Source organism: Elgaria multicarinata, chromosome 9, assembly GCF_023053635.1.
Source record: "Elgaria multicarinata webbii isolate HBS135686 ecotype San Diego chromosome 9, rElgMul1.1.pri, whole genome shotgun sequence".
In the NCBI taxonomy this organism is placed as follows: Eukaryota; Metazoa; Chordata; class Lepidosauria; order Squamata; family Anguidae; genus Elgaria; species Elgaria multicarinata.
This window is the reverse complement of record NC_086179.1, coordinates 11,820,455-11,840,437: the sequence shown is the minus strand read 5'-3', so window position 1 is coordinate 11,840,437 and position 19,983 is coordinate 11,820,455. Positions and strand designations below refer to the sequence as shown.

At 42.7% G+C, this 19,983-nt stretch overlaps 1 protein-coding gene across 1 annotated transcript in view; it reads left to right on the top strand.

Moving 5' to 3' along the window:
- The first annotated feature begins 901 nt into the window (after nucleotides 1-901).
- USP6NL (USP6 N-terminal like) overlaps nucleotides 902-19,983 on the top strand; it is a 152,293-nt gene continuing 133,211 nt past the window's right edge. Inside the window, exons 1-2 of the mRNA XM_063134744.1 lie at nucleotides 902-1,046; nucleotides 11,602-11,691. Of these exons, the coding sequence (XP_062990814.1) occupies nucleotides 11,688-11,691 (4 nt within the window). The 5' untranslated portion in view covers nucleotides 902-1,046; nucleotides 11,602-11,687. The remainder of the gene's footprint in view (nucleotides 1,047-11,601; nucleotides 11,692-19,983) is intronic.

Below are 19,983 nucleotides of genomic sequence, written 5' to 3'. Positions count from 1 at the left end.
TTAATCAGTGGGCCCTTAAATACAATCCTCCACGTGTCTACTCTAAAGTGAGCCCCACTGACTTTAGCAGGGATTACTCCAAAGTAAATGGGTTTGCAGCCTGGAAACCTGTACTTGCAATCGGAGCTTTATGTATCGTCTTCTAAGCCGCGTTGCGTTCAATAGAGCTTGCTCTCAGGCCAATGGATCACTGCCTTAAAAACTGCACCTTGAAACATGTAGCGCGAGGTCAAAAAACCGGCTCTCTTTCCAGCTCCCTAGACTAGAAACGCTGCTCCAGCGAAGCAACACGCTGCCTAAGCAAAAAGAAAAAGAAAAAAGAGCAAACCCCCTAAGGAAGTTCGCTTGGCACCTACATTATATGCTTTTAGACGCCAGGTGAAGACCTTTTTATTCTCCCAGTATTTTAACAGTCTATCAATAAATTTTAACTTGGTGTTTTAAATTTGTAATTTTGCATTGCTGCTGTTTTTATCTGGTTGAGCTTTTATATTGTATTTTGTACTATGGTTTTATACTTCGAATGTTTTTAATTTTTGTGAACCGCCCAGAGAGCTCCGGCTATTGGGCGGTATAGAAATGTAATAAATAAATAAATAACGCCCCCCACCCCCACCTTCGATCCTGGGACTAAAACAGCTGCTCCTCCGCCCAGTGGGAAGAGCCTCGCCTCGCTTTCGGCCCAAGATGGCGGCGCTGCTGAGAAAGCCCTATACCTACGCCCGGCGAGAACTTCGCCGCGGCTTTCGATCCCCCGTGTCCGCGCGCGGCTGCCGTAGCCTCGTTCTGGGCCCAAGATGGCGCCCGGCCTGGGAGCGCCCTATGCGCGCCTTCGGGCTGCGCGCGGCGGGCGGAGGGAGGGAGGTAGGCTGCTTCTGTCCCGAGCGCGGCGGGCGGAGGGAGCGTTGCCATGGCAGCCAAGAGTAGGTGTCACACCGGGCCACTTCCTGGTTGGAGGCCAATGTCCCGGGCACTAAGCTGGGAAAAGCGCCGCGGGGAGGAGGCGGAACGAGGCCCCGGAAGGAGCAGGAGGCCCAGGCGCCGAGGTAAAGGGAGGAGTGAAGGGGCGCTGGGCTCGGCTGGGTGGGGGTCTCGGGGCGCTCCTCAGGAGCCGGGGCCCTCCATTTTGAGGGGCACTAGAGTGAGGGCTTGAGGCCTCCTCATTTGGGGAGGGGGGGAGAGAGAGAGAGAGGGGAGAGCGTTGGACTGGTCCATTCGGGAAAGGGGGCGGCCAGAGGAGGCCGGGTCATTCCTGTTCCCTCGTGGGGGTGGCAGGGCCCACGTGAGTTCTTAATTCCAGGCTTGAGGTGTGTATATTTATTCCTACGGCGCTGGCACCGTCCATTCCCCCGGGAGGGCATGGTGTCGGATTAGGGACCCTCCCACTTCTGCCCTTGGTTTGGGGAGGGGGGTGGGGGGGAGGCGAGACCCTGGCAGCGCATGGAGACAAAGGGGAGGTGGGCTGAATCTGGGATGGGGTAGGGGGGGTTAGGCTTCATGGTGGGTGGGCTCTCTGGGATGGGGAGGAAGGGTCGGGGGTCCCTCCTTTTCCTATGGGAGGGGAATAGGACCTCCCCCAATTCTGGTCCCTCTGGGGAAACTGCTGGAGGGTTTTGAAGGATGGGGAGTGTCTGAATGGGGGGGTGGGATAAGGGGGTAAAAAGGGTCATGGAAAATAGTGCAGAGGGGACGCAGTTTGTAAGGGGGGAGGCGAGATCTGGAGTGGGGAGGGCAGAAGGGTCTTTGAGCATCCCATCTACCCGACTTGCAGCCCAGTCTTTTTTGCATGTTTATTCAGAAGTAAATCTCACTTCTTCTTCTTTTTTAAAGGAGAGGGATTTACTCACTTCTAGGCGAGTGTACACAGGCTTGTAGGCATTAAAAGGGAAGTAATATAAAGCTTCTGAAGCTTGGCGGGGACTTTCTGGGGTGTGTCTGAATGGCACATGGGGATCTGTGGAAATGCGGGAGATTCGCTTTGCTAGACTTTGTCGTAAAGGGTTTATAGATTGTGCGTTCTTCATTGCTGTAACAGAACTGTGGTGGGTGGGTTGCATTTAGGGACGCAACTTGTCTTATTCTAATGCTTCCCACCCTTCATAGTTTTTTCTCTTGTTTTTTAACCACTCTCTGTCACAGTAAACACTGAATGAGAAGAAGAATAACTAAAACTCGTACAAAAACTTTTGACGTTCTGACCAAGAGATCACTGCTTTTGGCTGGTGTAATGCAATTAGGAAGGAAAGAAGCTTTAATAATTAGATTATGCCTCTGTTGTGACAATCTTTGATTTCTTCCCCATGTGTTGATGTAGGGGGCTAGGGCAGTGGGAGGAGACCCCGACTTTGGGCACAAAGGACTCTGGACTCAGTTTGTTGGTCTCCTCCCACCCTCAGCCCCCCTGACATTCAGAGAATTGGTATTAGAAAGGATTCAGCCCCGCAGACTTGTGGAGAAGTGTGGTAAAGAGAACAGATACAGCACAGTCTGTGACTTGTACAAAAGCCCTCGAAATGCACCTTTGCTTTCCCACCCTTTCCATGGTCACTTGCGGAAGAGCTGATCGTTAAATTGTATAGTTGCTTCCTTGATGTGTTCACCAGTCCTTTGGGAACTGGACTGAAACTACTGCTATCGACTGAATGGCTGGTTGAGAGAATGACCTGAGAGAGTCCTTGTATCCTGTTACTAGTCCCTTAAATCCAGGCTGACTTTCTTTGTTAATAGTTTGGAGCAGCCTCTGAAACTTGGTTTATTAGGCCAACTGGACTATGGCTTTTATAATGTGTTGAGGTGGAATTGAAGGGCATTCTGTAGAGTTTAACAAAGAATGCTTTCAGCCTGGTCCTATTCTACTGAGTTGTTGTATTCGATGGCACTTGCTCCCACATAAGGCTTCAAATCTTAGGCATACTTCCCAGAGCCTGAGTAAGCTCAACAGAGCACAGTGGGACTTGCTTCTGGGTAAACATGCATAAGATCAGGCTACAAGAGTGCATAGTGTTTCAGCCTTTGTCTAGTAGGCATTCACATATTTGAATAGTGATTTGAGTGATACCTGCCAAAACCTTATGCTCTTCCATTATTATTTTTTACCTACGACCTGTTGGCAACTGCTAGAAGCAGTTTCCTGAGTGATTCTTTGATGTGTAAATATATTGAAACTGTGAATGAGGAAGGGGGAGTGTCCTTGCAAATATTTGATCTGTGCTTCTACTATTCCTTGGCTCATTTGTCAGTGATTCAGCGAAGATTATTAGATGGTAGGAAGTAATTTGCTTTTGTTGTAACTTGGAGCATTTCATGGTGGGAAACTTGAACCACTAATTTCCACGATAGCTGCCTTCATTATTCTCTTGTATTCTTTCTCTGAAGGCTGTTTAATTAAGTCTCTGCTTCAAATTTGAAGGTAACAGAAAGGTTCTCGTTTTATAGAATTGCCTCCAATTTGATAGATGGTTGATCTGTTGATTAGGCAAATTAGGGTTTGTCCTGGGGAAAATTCTTGAGGCTAAAACTTTGACAGTACCATGTTTGTATGTGTATCTTAAACAATTCTGCCAGAAATAAGGTGAGTTGGAAATAAGTTCAAACAGAGCCATTGTTACGCTTGCTCAGGGAAAGACATTCGTCCATTTTCTTGTTGCATTATCTTTGTCCAACCATGGGTTATCTATTTCTTAGAAGATAAACAATGTGCAGCTGCAGAATTCACCTGTGGTCTTTTAAAGGCTACAGACTTATGCACATGGGAATGACCCTTATTAGAATCAGAGGCGCTTGTTTCCAAGTAAACATGCATAGAAGATGAGCCTAAATGAATCTCTGAAGATAATGGGCCCATTCAGAAGACACCTTAAACCACGGCTTTAACCATAATGAATAAGACTTTTTGCTTTATGACCATGGTTAAAGCCATGGTTTAAGGTGTCTTCTGAACACAGACTGGCTTTCTGGCTTAACCACCATGGTGTCTTCTGAATGGGGCCAATGCTTAAAAGTGCCTGTGGCTGAAATAGATTTCCAGTGGTCAAGTAGGTAGGGCTTCTATGCCCTGTATAGCTCTGTGGCCCTTTGCATGATTAGCAGAACCATAGAAAATTATACAAAATAGTGTTTTGTTTGCTTAACTTGAATCGTTTATCCAGGTTGTGGAATCCATGTTTATTTGGATAGAAGCTAGTTTATTTTGGTGCATGCAGTCATTCCAAGAGAGACTGATCAAGACTTTGTGGAGAAGTTGTGAACATACTGAACATAACTGAGAAAATTATGAAATGTGCATTTTAGCATTTTGGTGGTTAGAGACATGAGAGGTACAGTACTGCTCTCATTGAGGCTGTTGCACATAAAAAGGCTTCACCCATACTAAAATAGCACCTGTCTTCATACTGGGTGGAGTTGTAATTAGAATGGAATTTCTAATAACTATAGTAGCCAAAGCTTGCAAAGGAGCACATTTTTAGCATCGTATAATTTAGCAAGAGCTCTCATGACACTTATTATGTCTGTGTCAAAATTACAGTTCAGGAGAGGCTGATGCAGAGATCAGGTGTTGTGTGTTGTCTGACAAATCTTTTAAAAACCTGATTGAGGTTTGTGAAAGAGCACATTATTTTTTGGGATAAAACACACTTCATGTCATGGCAATGGTTGTCAGACAGTGGTAGCCAGTCTTCTTGGTGAGTGTTCTGCAAATCAAGCATGAGGACCAATTTATACAGCAGTATTTAGAAGTAAAGCATCAGGGCTGCAGGATGAGGGATTGCATACTTGGCAGTGGGTGAGGGAACACACTTTGTTGCATGTAGAAATGCTGCATGTTGGACAGTAGGCCAAGGACTGACTCCAGGTATGAGGCCCCTGCTAGCAAAATCCCCTCTAGTGGGCTATTTCTGCGCTTCTAGGGCTCCACGGTTGCCTTATCTATTGTCGGTGGTGGTGAGCAGTAGCAACCCTGTTATCTGTGGTGTGTGGCTATGAGCCTTCTGCCATTTTAGTTACTCAAAATCCCTTGGAGCAATGAATTAAAATGGCAGTTAGTTCACAGACCAAGCTGCCTAGCACGAGGGCCAGGCAGAGCCAGTGGTGGGTTATTCTGTGGTCCCAGGATCACCCACGGCTGAAACGTGCCAACACTGGCTGTGGCTGAACCCTTCTCCTCAATATACTAGCTTTCAAAATATAGGTAGATTTTTATTGTAAAAGTATTCAGGAAGTTCTATAATTCTGGGAAAGAATTACCTTCCTCGAATTCACTTCTTGATTCTGCTGATAGTTTAAAGTTGCCTCATGAGTGTTGCTGTATGAGCTTGCCATAGCCACATGTACTGTAGATCAACATCGACCAGATATGGCAGTCACACTTCAATTTCTGAAGCCCCAAAGTGTTGGTGAATAACTATTTTTGTAAACCATCTTTGAAACTTGTCTATTAATTTCTGGTGGCAGCTCTCAGACTGCTTATGACACTAATGTTATCCATAGTTTTTCCGCTAGAAACTGACCTATTTTCATAAAAAAGAGGCACATGAAAGCTTCCAGAAATGAAATAAGCACATTACTTTTTCGTTTTCAACAAGTTCTCCCGTGCCTTTCCACAAACACACATGCTCAAGGCACATAATGACTTAAAAGCACCATATCGCATCAGTAGGAGTGAAATAGCAGATACGCAATGTACAGCCAATAATAGAAGTCAGCTATAAAAGCACAGTGCCAATATTTACAATGTTGAAAAGGTTTTGTCAAAATGTTGAAAAGCTTTTCTCAAAAGTGCTGTGTGGTAAAAAGCTCAAAGGCTGGTGCGATAGGAATGTGTTCACTTGACACCCAAATCTGTTAAAGGTGTTTGGCCTAGGGTGGGGTTTCTGTAGGTACAGCGCTACTACAGAAAATACCCTTTTATATAGAAATGTACAGATTTAACCTCATGTAGAGGCGGAATTAAGACAAATCCTTCTTCCACTCTTAATGATCAACGTGAGTGTGCATGCACCCATACAGAATATGGATGAAAGCTCTCCCTAAGACACAATGTCAATAACACTGCTTTTGTGTGCAATACTCGAAACAGAAGAGACACGAGCTATTTGCATATAAGACAGAAGAAGCTGCAGTCTAGGTTTGCAGAACTCTTGAATTGTGGTGATAGTGGGAAAGGATCCCCTCCCCAATTTATTTATTTATTTATTTATTTATTTATTTATTTCATTTTTATACCACCCAATAGCCAAAGCTCTCAGGGCAGTTCACAAAAAATTGTGTTATTTCCTTACTACAATTATGTGCCTCATTTCTTCCAATGCACTCAAGATGATCCTGTATTTAAAATAGTAAATCAGGAAATAAAATGCCAAAAACACACACAACAAAACAGAATTCTCCCGGGAGCTATGCTGCCTTATCTGTGGCTGTTCCTCTCTAGCTTTCCTCTCATATCCCACAGGTCTTTTTAAGTAGACTGTAAGGAGCTGGGGCTGTCCCAGCTAAATTCTCTGAGTACGTTGGACTAAATAGTGACTGAAGGGTAACAAAAGACACACTCTGACGTGGTTAAAAGCTTACATTTTCCATGGATTTCACTTGTAACACTTTTAATGTATGGAATGTTTCCTTATTTGTACCATTTCTCATATATCTATGCCACTATTTTGCTAGCTTTACTGATGGAGGGTGGATAGCTTTTACTTCATGGTTGGGGTGGGATATGAATCCAGGAATTTTAAATCCATTGTTCTAACTATAGGCACTCATTTTGTTTTTACCTTATTGAGGCTGTAAACTGTTACACCCATATCTAGGAAGAAGCTTCATTGAAGTCAGTGGGGCTTACTTCTGATTAGGACTGTGCTGTAAATTGATAAATGGTGCACCCAAGATAAGCATACATGATTATTCTCAAAGAGGAAATGCTGTTCATCACATGAGTAGCTCCTAGTTGATAAAATACTGACCTTGGAAGTTTGGGCAGGCCAATTTTGTCTGCATATGTAAATGCATTTTCCAATATTTGAAGTGTGTGTTTAAAGCCCCAGTCTTAGGGCTGCTTCACTATAGTGGAAGAGGGTGCAAGTAAACCTTCTGTCTCATGGGAACATTCTTTGTCTACCAAGAAATCCCTGAATTTACCAAGAAAACCACTGAACCCCAAGATGTTGCAGAGGGTTTGTAGGCTTTTCTAGGTGTTCACTAGCTGTATGCAGAGCACTGTCCTAGTCTGTTGGGCCTCACTGTCACTATGCTCAAATTGGGCATGTTCTAGGATGCGCTCTCAACTCCATCTTGCAGGTGCATGTTGCAGAGAAAGATCAGTAGTGGGCAGAAAAGCTGATTTGCAGGGAAGTTTGTCTGCCATTTTTGATCTTCTCATTGAGGAGTTTGCGATATGTTTCCCAGGGACACCAGAGTTCTCCAGAGCACAGGTGCAAATCAATGCCCAAACATATGAGGCAGCTGGGTGTGTACCATGGGCCCCTGCTTCCAGGAGCCACAGTCAAACACGTTTGGTAATTTGTGTTTCCATGTTGAACATATGGTGAAAAAGGAATGTGCATCTAACTTGCGTGTTACAGGCTATCTGCAGGTGCATGCTAAATTTTTACAAAGCTGCCATGAGATGCATCCCTTAGGAACAGGGCTAATAGTAACATGTTGCTGTTGTGAGCCAATCATGTAATGACTGTAATTAGCAGAGTAAATAGTTTGGAGCAGTGAAAGTTGCCTTCAGAGGATGACTTTGGTCAGGGCAAAATTTCACCGTTGTAATCAAGTGAATCATCCAAAGCATTTTTATCTGATTAGGCGGTATGCTGAGTTGTGGTAGTTTTGTGATCAATCACAGAATTAATTCATTTTTTCTCCTTCTTACTGCCACATCAGAAACATTTGGTCCCTCTGTGCTACATACAATAGCATAAGCCCCAAATGGCCGTCTTTTGCCTTCTTCAGGGTGGCTCTCTATTCTCCAGATGGTATGCCAAGGACTGCAAGTATATTTTGCTTCAAAAACTGAACCCTTCACGAATGGCCAAGTTCCATAATCATTTGGGAACCATTTCATAGTTGGGGATTCACAGTTTCAGAAGTAAGGAACAGTGTTGAGAAAGTTGAAAAAAGTGAAATATTTTATATTCTCGTTAATTACACTGAAAGCTTATGATTAAAACTCAGTACAGATGTTTATTTAAAAAGTAGGGAACAGTGTAAATTTACTTGTTGCATATAAAATACATGGGAAGTGGTGGGAGGACTCAGCAGAGAGCATAGGGTTCTTGGATTGGAGCTCCTTTTGGGCCTTGGAATAGGCAGGGCATTAAGCAGAACCCGCTTTCCTCCCTTGTTCTGCTTCTAGGCACCCAGCTGAGCTCCAGAGGAAATCTCCCTTGGTTTCCTCACCTCTAATCACTGAATGCTCCCTCCAACCCAGGTGACACATATATTCTGCTTTCTCCACATATCCTTCATGACTACGGTAGCCTGTGAAACTAGGGTATGTATCCGTCACCTAGAAACAGGGCTGGTGTGCTGTTTGCAACATGGGGCTGCACCTCCATCCATCATGGTGATGAATTAATTTGCTTCTGGTGCATCTTCTAGCCTCTGTTTCTTGCTTTCCCCCTCCTTGAGCTCTGGAACTACCCCTGTACTTCAGAGATGTATCACTGAAGTGCTGAATCCTTCTCTTGTAATTGAAGGATGTTTTTTCTTGTAAATGAAACTGGGGGTAAATTTTCTATGGTCCCTTGACTATGGTGGGGGGGGAGATAAAATTCCTTTGGGGGCTACCAGTTGGCCACTCTTGGCATAAGCTATTCTTTGGTGCTTTCTTTTTAAAGCAGCCCCACCCCCTACTGTCCACGTAGGAACAGAATTGAGTAGTATGCCCAACAGCTGCTCCAGAAGGGTGCCATGGTTGAAGGTACTGAACACTGCTGAGAGATGAAGGAGTAACAACAGGGACATGCTCCCAGTGTCTCTCTCCCAACACAGGTCATCATACAGGGAAATCACAGCCATGTCAGTCCCAAAACCAAACCTGAACACTGATGGAAATGGATCCAGAAAGTCAGTTTTGTCTAAGAATGCCTTGATCTGGTCAGCGACAACCTGCTCAAGTACTTTGCCCAGGAAAAGGATATTGTCACTTACAGCTTTTCCTGCCCGTAACGGAGTCTTAGGAGAGGCATCTCAAGCTTTTAGAATGGGGAAGGAGTGTGGCCAGGGTTGGGGTGTATGGACATCTGGGGGTGCCAGGGTGGCTAGGTTTGGCTCCCAGGCCTGAGGTTCTTCACCTTTGTCATAACACATGGACGTGCTAGCATGAGAGGGAGCAATCTCCTGGACTGAAGCCATTCAGGGCTTTTAAGATAAACACAGTCCTGGAAACAATTTGATAAGCAGTTCTTCCCCTTCAGGTTAAATGTAATATGCTTTGGTAAGCAAACAACAATCAGTTTTCTCGCTGCTGCATTTTAAACCAATTGCCGTTTCCAGAGTGTCTTCAAAAGTTACACCCATGCTGGGAATATTGCAGCCGTCCGATCTAGATGTAGCTAAAGCTGCTTAGTTAGCTGCTTCCGCTTTCCTTGCGATGGAACTCTGTGTGATAATGTATAGGCAATAATGCTCCTCATACAGGTTTTGCCTGCATCTCTAATGTGAAGTCATAAATGCAAGCAGCACTTCCGGGCCTTGGTGCAAACATTGCAGCCAGTGTATTCGCTATCTTCGTGACTGAGAGAGACAAATGCAGCTGGGATCCCCCTGCTGTTAACCTTGGTGGTTATCTGGCTATGGGAAGATAGGATTATTAACAAATGACTAGAGAATGATCATACCCTACTTAGCTGTCATTTTCTTATTAGGATCTGCATATTGATTTTGATGGCTGTTGTGTAAGCTTTTACTAGGCACATTTTCATTATTAGTTTAGGCTCACGCCCTTTTGTTTGTGTGGGAGGGAGAGACGTAGGCCTATAGCCAAAAATCTAGTTAGGTTGGGGAGGCTGAGGGCCTGAGAGGGAAGGGAGAATATAAGTCAGTGCAATACAGTAAAAGCTTCAGTACAAGAATACTTCAGTTGAAATCTACTAACTAATTCTTAACAAAATAAAACTTACTGACATTAAAAATATGCATCAAGTGCTTGTCAGTCGTACTTAGCACTCATAGGCTAGAACAGGGAAAGACAGGAGGTGGCATCACCAGATTATAAAGAACAGAAGTGAAGTGCACCTCAAGAAAGGGACTAACCCAGTTCCATCGGAGGCTGCAGCATAGAGTCAGCTGGGAATCAGGACTGTTCCATCTTCTCTGCTAAAAGACAGGCTCCATCGGGGTGCTTAGTTGCTTACCTAGAGAAGGGCATAATGTTTGCTCCTCTGAAAAAAGTGTTTGGTGTTTTTATAGAAATGCACTGGATATTTTTTTTATTCATTTTAGACACTTATTTATTATGTTTATATTCAGCCTCTTTTCCTCTCCTAAGGAACCCAAGGGCTGTTCTATCCTCACAACGATCTTGTGCGGTAAGTTAGGCTGAGAGTTGGTGACTGGTCTAAAGTCACCCAGTGAGCTCCATGGCCAAGTGAGGATTAGAACCCGGATCTCCCAAGTTCCAGTCCAAAACCCTATCCACTAGACCACACTGGCTCTCTCTTTTATGCCTCTTTTCAGATGACTTTCATGAAACAGTTTACATAAAAGATTAGTAAATTTTGACGATGACCCCCTTTCACTGAAGGCTCCTAGAGAGGAATGCCAGTTCTATTCTGTATTGTGCTCCAACCCTTGGAGCTGACAAGTTATAGAGGCTCAGGGCTCCTCTCGGCTCCTCTTCTTTCTCTGATGGAAGTTTGCTCTCTTCCTCTCTGCAATGGCTTCAGGTGGCAGAAACGGCTGGAAGGTGGAATTAGGGGACAAAATGGCAATGGTATTCAGCCCAGTAGTCTGCTTCTGCTGTTGTCCTTAAAGCTGTGATGGACCTGATGTAATTAATACGTGTCCCCCCCTCCCCTGCCAGAGAGAAAATGGCCTTCAGGAAAACCTGGCACCAGATGACAGTTGCATCTTGTAAATTTACATCTTATGAATAAAATTATTGGGGTCCCAGCTTGAGGTTCTCCTCTCTTCTTTGTTTGCTTCTTCTTACTGAGCTTTTTGAGTTGAATACTGCCTCGTATCTCTTTAAGTATAAAAATAGATACTTTTAAAAAATGAAATCTGAAATATCAGGGAAAGGATTGAATTACCTCTGGGGAGAGGAAGAGCAGGCAGAGCTCTCTGGTGGTTCAGCCTGGGAAGAATGTGGGTATGCTGAAGTGTTATTTGCTAAGATTATACTTAAGACTTAAATCTACTGCTGATGCTTTCTCTCTTCTCAATACCGTAACTCTAAAATATGTTGCCTGTAGTATATCAAGATTAATAAATACATTTGTTTCCTAAGGGAATGGTTACATTTTAAGAACTACTCCCCCCGCCCCCATGTCTTGAGGGTTTGTGTAAGAGTTAGAATTGTTGCTAGAAGTACTACTTTCAACAACATGAGTATATTTTGTGATTAATACTACTTTCCTTGTTTTCTTCCCCTTTGGCTAGGACATGTATACCTCTGAGAGATCTTCTTGGACAAGACACCGTAGTTTAATACCTGTCTGGGACTATATGCAAAGAGGCTACCAGTCATGAGTGAGTAAATCTCTTTTGAAGAATGCTTGAGACCTGAGGAAAATAGCATATTACATAGAACCCCTGCTTCTTCTGTTGCATTTGAAAGTGTCTCTGTCACAACAACATGTAAATGAATCTGGTTTGTTTGAATAGGGGCATATTTCACCCAGATGTTCTCTTGCTCAAGCTTCATTGAAGTCAACGGGAGTTGTGCAAGAACGTATTTTCTAGCCTCTGTGATTGCAGAGATAAATAAAAGCATGTAATGGCAAACAATTCCAGTTGAGTACTGAATAGGTACTTGCCTTCCTTTGTGATGGCATCCTGACTTTGGAATGCCTTCTTCATTAATCCTTTCACTGCCAACTTCTTTTATTTGCTGGAAATTTTAGATTATTGTATTTTCAGCTGGACAGGATCTACACTACTGCTTTAAAATGGTTTATAATAGTAGTGACAACTGTCGGGCCCAGGACACACTCCATATACAGTTTTCAAACTGTTTTCAAAGTGTCATATCGTGCTTGGTGTAGATCTGTCCCTGGTTGCATATTTCTATTCCTCTCAATTTTATTGAATTGTTTAGTATCTGTATTGAATTTAAATTCATATATATACTGCTCTGAAATCCATTTGTGGATTAAGGTGTGGTTTAAAAATTCTTGCCCATCCTTGGGCTCTGACTATTTTTCTGGCTATGGAAAAAACGTTGCTTTCTTTCTAGAAGACATTTTTGAAAGTGCCTCTTAAATGCTAAGGTATCTCTTGTTAGCCTGGGGCAATTTGTATGTGAATATTGCTGGCTTATGTATTTCACATATGGAATCATTTCACCACAGTACGTACCGCTTGTACCTGCACACCAATAGTCAGCTGCCTGAATCAGTTGCTATGATTTGGAAAACCGTCCAAGTCATAGGGAGCCTCTCCAGTAGGCATAGGGAATCTCTCCAGCGGCATGGGGATTGCTGCTGCAGTGTGGCTGCTTTCCTTGCCATTTGGGTATATAAGAAATCTACAATCGGGTTGGAGGAGCCCATGCTGCACTTCTTCGCGATCTCACACGGGAATGAACTGCACCATAGAATCACCCCACTTGACTTGCACGTAGCACAGGAAAGAACCATGGCTGCTGTAGTGGCTCTTTAGCTGCTTAAACTAACACTAGAAAGAATGCTGTGGTGTGAAGTCAACTTGCCTGGCTGTAACAAATGGACTGGAAACTGTTTTTTCATTGCCATGACTGGATAATTTATCTCGTCCTTGTCTGGTCCTCAGTTTCATCTGGCAACCATATGCCATCCCTTGTAGTCTGAACTGTGGCAACCTGCAAGTGTTGGCTATTTGAAATCTGCAAGGTGTGTGTGTGTGTGTTAGGGTGGCACACCAGCTAAAGAGGGCTGCATTATGCCTTGCTGTGAATGCAGATCCTGTGGGAAGGTAGTTATTTGATGAAGCTAGTTATATTTGCATCCAGCCTCAACAGGAGAGTGGCTGGGTGGATAAATAATAGAAAGGAAGCTCTGTCTCATTTGCTCTTAGAGTTGGAAGCATGGCTGTGCTGTCGAAAGAAAGATAATCTTTGACATCCAAATGAAATTAAAATAATCGTGGTTTACATGCTAGTTGCTGCATACAAAAGTAAAATGAAGTGGCCAAACAGGGCATCTCCCTTGGCAGAAACCACAGAAACTATTTTCAAGAAAGAGCAGAATAGGAGGTGCTTTTCATCTTGTAGGAGGCGAAAGCAAAAATACTCCAAAGCACTTTCTACTGTGGAATAAAATTTCACCCTTCTCTATGGCCTTTTTGTTTAAACGATACATTAAGATTGCGTAGGAACTTGGTGGGACTAGTTCCTTCATGGAAAGGTCAACTGTTTATACGTTATCACTGTTTTTGCAGTGACAAATTGTCAGGCAGTGTGCATTCTGGAGTAATTATATAGCACTTGAAAGTTTTAATAACTTACTGGACTGTAAATGAAAGCATTAACAGCAAACTTTTAGATGAACGATGAATAATACACCAGCAAAGATGTTTCCAGTGTTAGATTTGTCATTGTTCATGAATGTCTTTTTAAAGATAGCAATGTAAAATAAGAGAACAAGTGTTAGAAGAACCAGTGTTGTCATCTGCCAGCATTGAGAGCTTGAGCGTAGAATTCTCCCATGCTGTTCAGGGCTTCTTTGTATGTTGTAAACAACAGCCAGTGCTTCTAGTCATGTCAGTCATACAGGAATAATACTTAACCAAATTTTGGCTAAACCTTAGGAGAAACTTCCTAACAATGTGATCTGTTCAGTGGTGGAACACACTACTTCAGGAGATGGTGGGCCTTCCTTCGTTGAAAGTATTTAAGCAGAGGCTGGATGGCCATCTGGCAGGGATGCTGTCAGTGATGTGGGGCGGAAAATAAGTTCATTAGTATTAATAACACTCAGTGCATTCCAGTTGCAAATGCAATATTAGGCAATTTCAAAGTTATTCAGGAGTGATTGTCAGCATATCATGCACCGTTCTTTGGGATGCTAGAATTAATGTGTCAACAGTTTTCAGTACCTTTTCTGAGATGTAGGCAATGTAAGGGAAGGCCACACTGTTGCCTTTTTTTCAAGTAATCTAATAAAATCTGCATAATATAATATTTAAATCAGATTAAGTGTGCTTTATTCCCCCCCCTCAAATATATTAGGTCATATATTTATGGTGTATTGGGACAAAAAATTAGCATGGCATACTTTTGTTTAGCTTAGTTTACTAAATATAAGTAAAATAAAAATTCCAAATTGGATCACTCTCTAGGGCAGCAGGAATGTTTTCAATGCAAATTACCCTAAAATTCTCTGGAAAACCCACACGGCTAGATGCTTTAGCTGCATCCTGCATAGTAGAGTCTTTATTGAGTAGAAGGTTGGACTAGATTAGGGGTTTGTCGTGGGCACCACCACAAAATGGCTACCTTGGGAGATGGGGCAAAGGACAAAAGACTGAGTACAAGGCAGAGGTAGAGTCTGAGCCCCATGTTGGCAGGTGACAAGAAAGGTGTCTGGGGACACACTGATCTTTCCAGGTACCATATATTTTGTCTCTGGACTAGATGATGTTCAGTGTTGATTCAGACTCTGCTTCTATGAGAATATTATATCAAGACACAGAGGTGGCTGAGCCACAGCAGGGGCCACTCTGTAATGGCCTTTGCCATACCTTTTACCCCTAGTCCCATGTGAATATTTTCTTTAGGCTTTTCAGGCCTTTGACCCCGTTCATATTTTCGAAAAACAAAAACAAGCCCTTTGATCCCATTCCAAAGTATGGGGTGCAAGACTGCCACATAATGTGGTTGGTAATAGCTATTGGTATACAATAGTTCTGGCTGCTGTTGCTATCTGTTCAGAACTCCTTATGTATCCAGTTTACCTTCCCTTTCAGCCCATCTAGAAAACTAATCAATGGTCTCAGTTTGATTCTAGTCATAATTCAGAGGTACTTCTTTTTAATGTTTAAAATCTTAAATGTCCTGGGGCCCATGCACCTGACAAACTGCTGGCCCGATACGAAGCTGTCTGGCAACTTGATTGGAAGCCCTTCAAGTGGAGTCATTCAGAGAAGTCCTCATAGGTTTGAGCTGTGGTGTCATCATTATGTGGATGGGACTCAGTGCTATCTTTCATCTCTGTCTACTCATCCCATAAAATGTTGTGGAACTTTGGAGCCACTGCCTGGAGGTGGTTTAGAGATGGATGAAGGCAAACAAGCTGGAACTTAACCCTGAAAAGATGTTACTGTGGATAGGGAAAGTGGACTACTCTGGATGCAGACTTGCAATCAGTCCTAGACTGCATTGCATTTCCCCTGAAGGACCAAGACACAGTTTGGAAGTTCTCCTGGACTCAGTACTAACTGGGCAAGCTCAGATGGCCAGGAGTGCTTTTTATCAGCTTTGGTTGGTATGCCAGCTGGGTGCCTATTTACAGTTGCTGCTGCTGCAGTTGTCCCTGTTCTAGTAGTGACATCAGGGCTGTATTACAGTAATGTGCACTATGTGGGGCTGCTTTTAGGACAGTTTGGATACATCATTCGCAGAAAACTTGGTCCTTCAAATTAGTAGAAAACATGGTCCTTCAAATACTGGTAGGTGCTAGGTGTTTGGATCATGTGACACTGATTGTACTTAGATGCAAATGGTTGCCAGTATGTTTCCAGGTTCACTTGAAAATGCCCATTTTTCAGTTCCCCATCTGAAAAAAAAGTAAAACACTAATTTGACTTGGAATTCTTGCTGCTATCATTCCTGATGTGAATGTGAGTTGTCCATACTCTCTCCTTATGACACCAGGACATGTGATGTGAAGACCGTCAGTATGTTTACCATGATCCTTGAAATGAACTAGGGAGTAACAACCATGTTTGTTTATGTGTATGTAGCAATACATGAGCTGTGTAGAGTGGGTAGAACATTTCCTATCTCTTCATTGAATTATTCATGGCCACACAGTTATTTCAGTCTTCAAATGCTTATCTCTTGCTCTTGTTTTAGAAGGCCATGTGAAATGTCTTGTAGCTATTTTTAGCTATGGTAATTGATTTTTACTTAAATATTTTCTGTGGCTTTTCAGTGTTCGTAGGTTTATGTCCTCTTTGTTCGGAGGCAACCTAATTGATTAGAAGAGGAGATGGAAATTCTGCGGCAACTGTGGTACCATGTTTACAAGTAATTCCAGCAGGATTTCTCTATTGGCCATGGAATTTGTTTTTAAAATGGCTTCTCTTCGTTCAGGCAATCCTTATGTCCCTTGTTTAAATGATCATTTGTGAATACTCCTATATTATGTAGTCATATTTCAGTGGAATGTCATGTACCAGCTAATTGCAAACATATTGAAAATGCCTTATTTTAAAAAGATACGATAAACATGTGGCAGCTCTAAGTGCATAAAAAGAATTTAAAGATGTTCAAAATCATGAGCTTGTCTGTGCCCCCTCCCCCCAAAACACAATATTTTAAATGTGTGTTGTATTGGATCAAGTGTTAGGCTTGGACAACAGTGGCCTGGGTTCAATTCTTCACGGACATAAAGCTCACTGGCTGAACTTGGTCAGAGAAATAATGACTGGATCAACTAACCTTGCGGGATAAAAGGAAACAATTCCATTACACTCCTTGGGAAGAGGTTGGATTGGCAGGGTAATAGTAATAATAGAAGAAAAGAATATAGTAGATGAGATATAATATTGGCTTGTACATCTGATTATGTGCACATCTGATTAGTAATAATGTTATATAGCAGGATGATTTCTAAAATTCTGTTTTATGGTGCTTTTATGATTTTGTGGCTCATAGTTTCTTTTTTAAACATTGCTTTTCTTCTCTGTAAACCACCCTGGGAATATGATTGAAGGGCAGTATAGAAATATTTCTAATAAATAGATTTAGGGAATGACCAGTGCTTTCCTTTGATTCTAGCCTTCTGGTGAAATACATGTCTATAACGAAGTGCTTTTATTTGAATAGTGTACTTGAATCTGCTGCATGAGAAACTTGTTGAATGCAGTCACTTTGGACTGATATTTCAGTGGCCCCCTTTGAAAGCCTGCTTAGTCTGTCAGCAGTATACTCAGTATTTCAGACCAGGTGTTTTGTTTTTTTGTAGAATGTTACGGGTGATAGCTGGAGATATTTTCGGTGTCCTTGTGTATATGCATGTTAAACTCTTCTGCATTGTGTTCAGCAAACAGCTATTAAAGCTGTAGTCCAGGCATTGTAGTGGTGCATAGATAAGTACTATTCAGCCATGAGAAACTTCAAGGCTTTGGGACATATCTATGTATTTTGTTGCTTTTCTCTACAACTGTACAGTCACTTTACAAGATAAAACAGAACACATTATGAAAAACAAGCAAGAATATAGTAGCCTGGAAAATCTATTCATACTATAGAATTTGGCATTTTTGGTGAAGAATCTGAATTTAGACCTCTCTTCACTTCAGGTCTGTTGCAAGAGTTGCATTAATGCCTCATACACGTTAGACTTAACTCACTTTATTTAGCTGTAGTGGTGTAGCAAGCCATATGCTATGCTTGAATCTTCATGTTAAATCGGTAGAGCTTAATTGAAATGAAATGATGACAGCTATGCAGCTTGCCATTCCTGCGCCTTCTAATGCAAGTAGCGGGTGGGAGACACCCTGAATGCTGAGCTGCGGCTGTGAATTGTGCAAATCTGTCCATATAGTAGTTATATTTGTCAAATATCTATCTATCTCACTAGCTGATATGCGTAGCATTGCTTGGGCCTCCTAAGATATACTGTACGCCTGCGAGGTATTCATCTTAAGTTACTGAATAAAGTTTATGACTTTTGTGTGAAAGCCTGACTATACCATTGAAACGGAAGAGTGAATGGAGGAATGACTGATAGCTGAGGCTAGAATGGTGAGTGGCGGTTGGAGAAAGTCAAGTGGAGAACAAAGACAGTGAGAGGACAGGAAAGTGGGGCCTGAGTTTGGACTGAGAGATAGTGACCTGGTTTGCACATAGTGCCCTGTTTTGCTAACCCATGCTTTATTTAGAATCAGCCACTCCACAGGGCAGTACTACACCTCCCAGCATGCTTTTGGTGGCCCACAGGTGCTTGCGTCCTCTGAGAGGCGCTTCCCTCCTCTCCTTGCTGATGATGCTCCTCGATAGCCTCACCTTGCTGATGATGCTCCTTGCTGAGGTGGGGAGGTAAATGGCTGTCAGTGGACGTGCCCAGCTCTGGCCAAGTCCTGCTGGGACTGCCTTGGCCCATGATTCTTGCCCACCAAGTGCTCCATCAGGACTCTACTGAAGGACTGGGGCCGGGCTGGGCACTTGCCCCCTTCGTTGGGCCTGTTTCTGAGCATGCACAGAGTGCCTTGCTTTCCTCCCTCCCAAGGGTGAAGGCCGCAGGTCACATGTGTACTTCCCCTAGGTTCTGTGAAAACAGCAATATCAGGATAGGATGCCTTTGAAGATGTTCAGAGTTTGTCCTCTCAGACTCATGGTGTTATATCTTGTTATGATTTTAAAGCCACTCACAGCAGGTGGGAGGAGGCACCCACATAAATGGACGCAGCCTATTTATGTGGGTTGTTTCATTTTATGGGTTGACTACTCAAGACCGACCTTACGTGTCTGGGTTGTGAAAGGCACACAGTGGCCATCCGCCCACGTACTCACAATGGCTGCCAAAAGCTGGAAAGGCATGCTGGGAGTTCTGCCAAGGCATGCTGGGAGTTGTTGGCATAAGCCTAGGTTTTTATTAAAGTCTTTAAAAGTATTTAAAAACCCAAATTTCATGTTTTAGATTTTTCTGGTACATTTTACAGCCAGGCCTATCAGTGTGCCAAATTTCAAGTTTCAATTTTATCTGGAACTAGATAAACATTTTTGGACATACACCCCCCCACACACACACATACTTTCAGCTTTATAGGTAGAGATGATTGCCCTGCCTTTACATCAGTCTTCCAGTAGTCTCCTTTCCAAAATACTGGACAGATGCTGCAGCATCTGTGTCTTTTGCAGAACATTCAGTGGAACCATATCTTTTTCTGTTCTCTTAGGTTAGACAAAACCCACAACTCTTCACCGCTTCCCTCAATCTTTTTATTTCCTTATAGTCTAATATAGTTGATGGTAGTATTTGAATTACTGTTGAAAGACAAACTTCTATTGTCTACTAAGAGCTTAGTAGACAATGTATTTAAAGGGAAGTCTTTTGACAGTAATGTCTCTTAATGCATCAGGGTTTTATTGGATAAAATAAAATGCACACTTTAGTAGGCAAGATTTATTACTGCTGTCTGTTGCTCTGTGTGCCTAATGAATCTAAGTTTCTTCCAGTGGTTAAACAAGGCTGATGTCCTCCTTGTGGTAGCTATGTCCCATTATGTCTTAGATTAAATATCGTCAGACATTTGCATGCAGTGGAGTATTTGATCTTGCTAACAAACTGTGACAGATGGAATTGTGTGGTTACCTACATGTTTCTGGGTGATGTGAAAGTAGGTAATTTTGTCTCATTCATGTCTCTTTTTCAGAAGGAAATTGAAGAACGTTGATGTATAAGGAGAGCAGCAAACCTGCTTTCTTTGCTGTCTGTTTGAATTGGATTGAGGTGAAAAAAATCCAAATTTTTCACTGATTCATTTACTTCTGACAGAACTACTTTGCTTTTCACTGTCAACATGTGGAAGTTAATAGTGGTTTGCAATCCTTGAAATTACTGTGTTGACTGATTTTTAGGAGGTCCCCCCCCCCGCCTTGTACTGCATGTTATTACA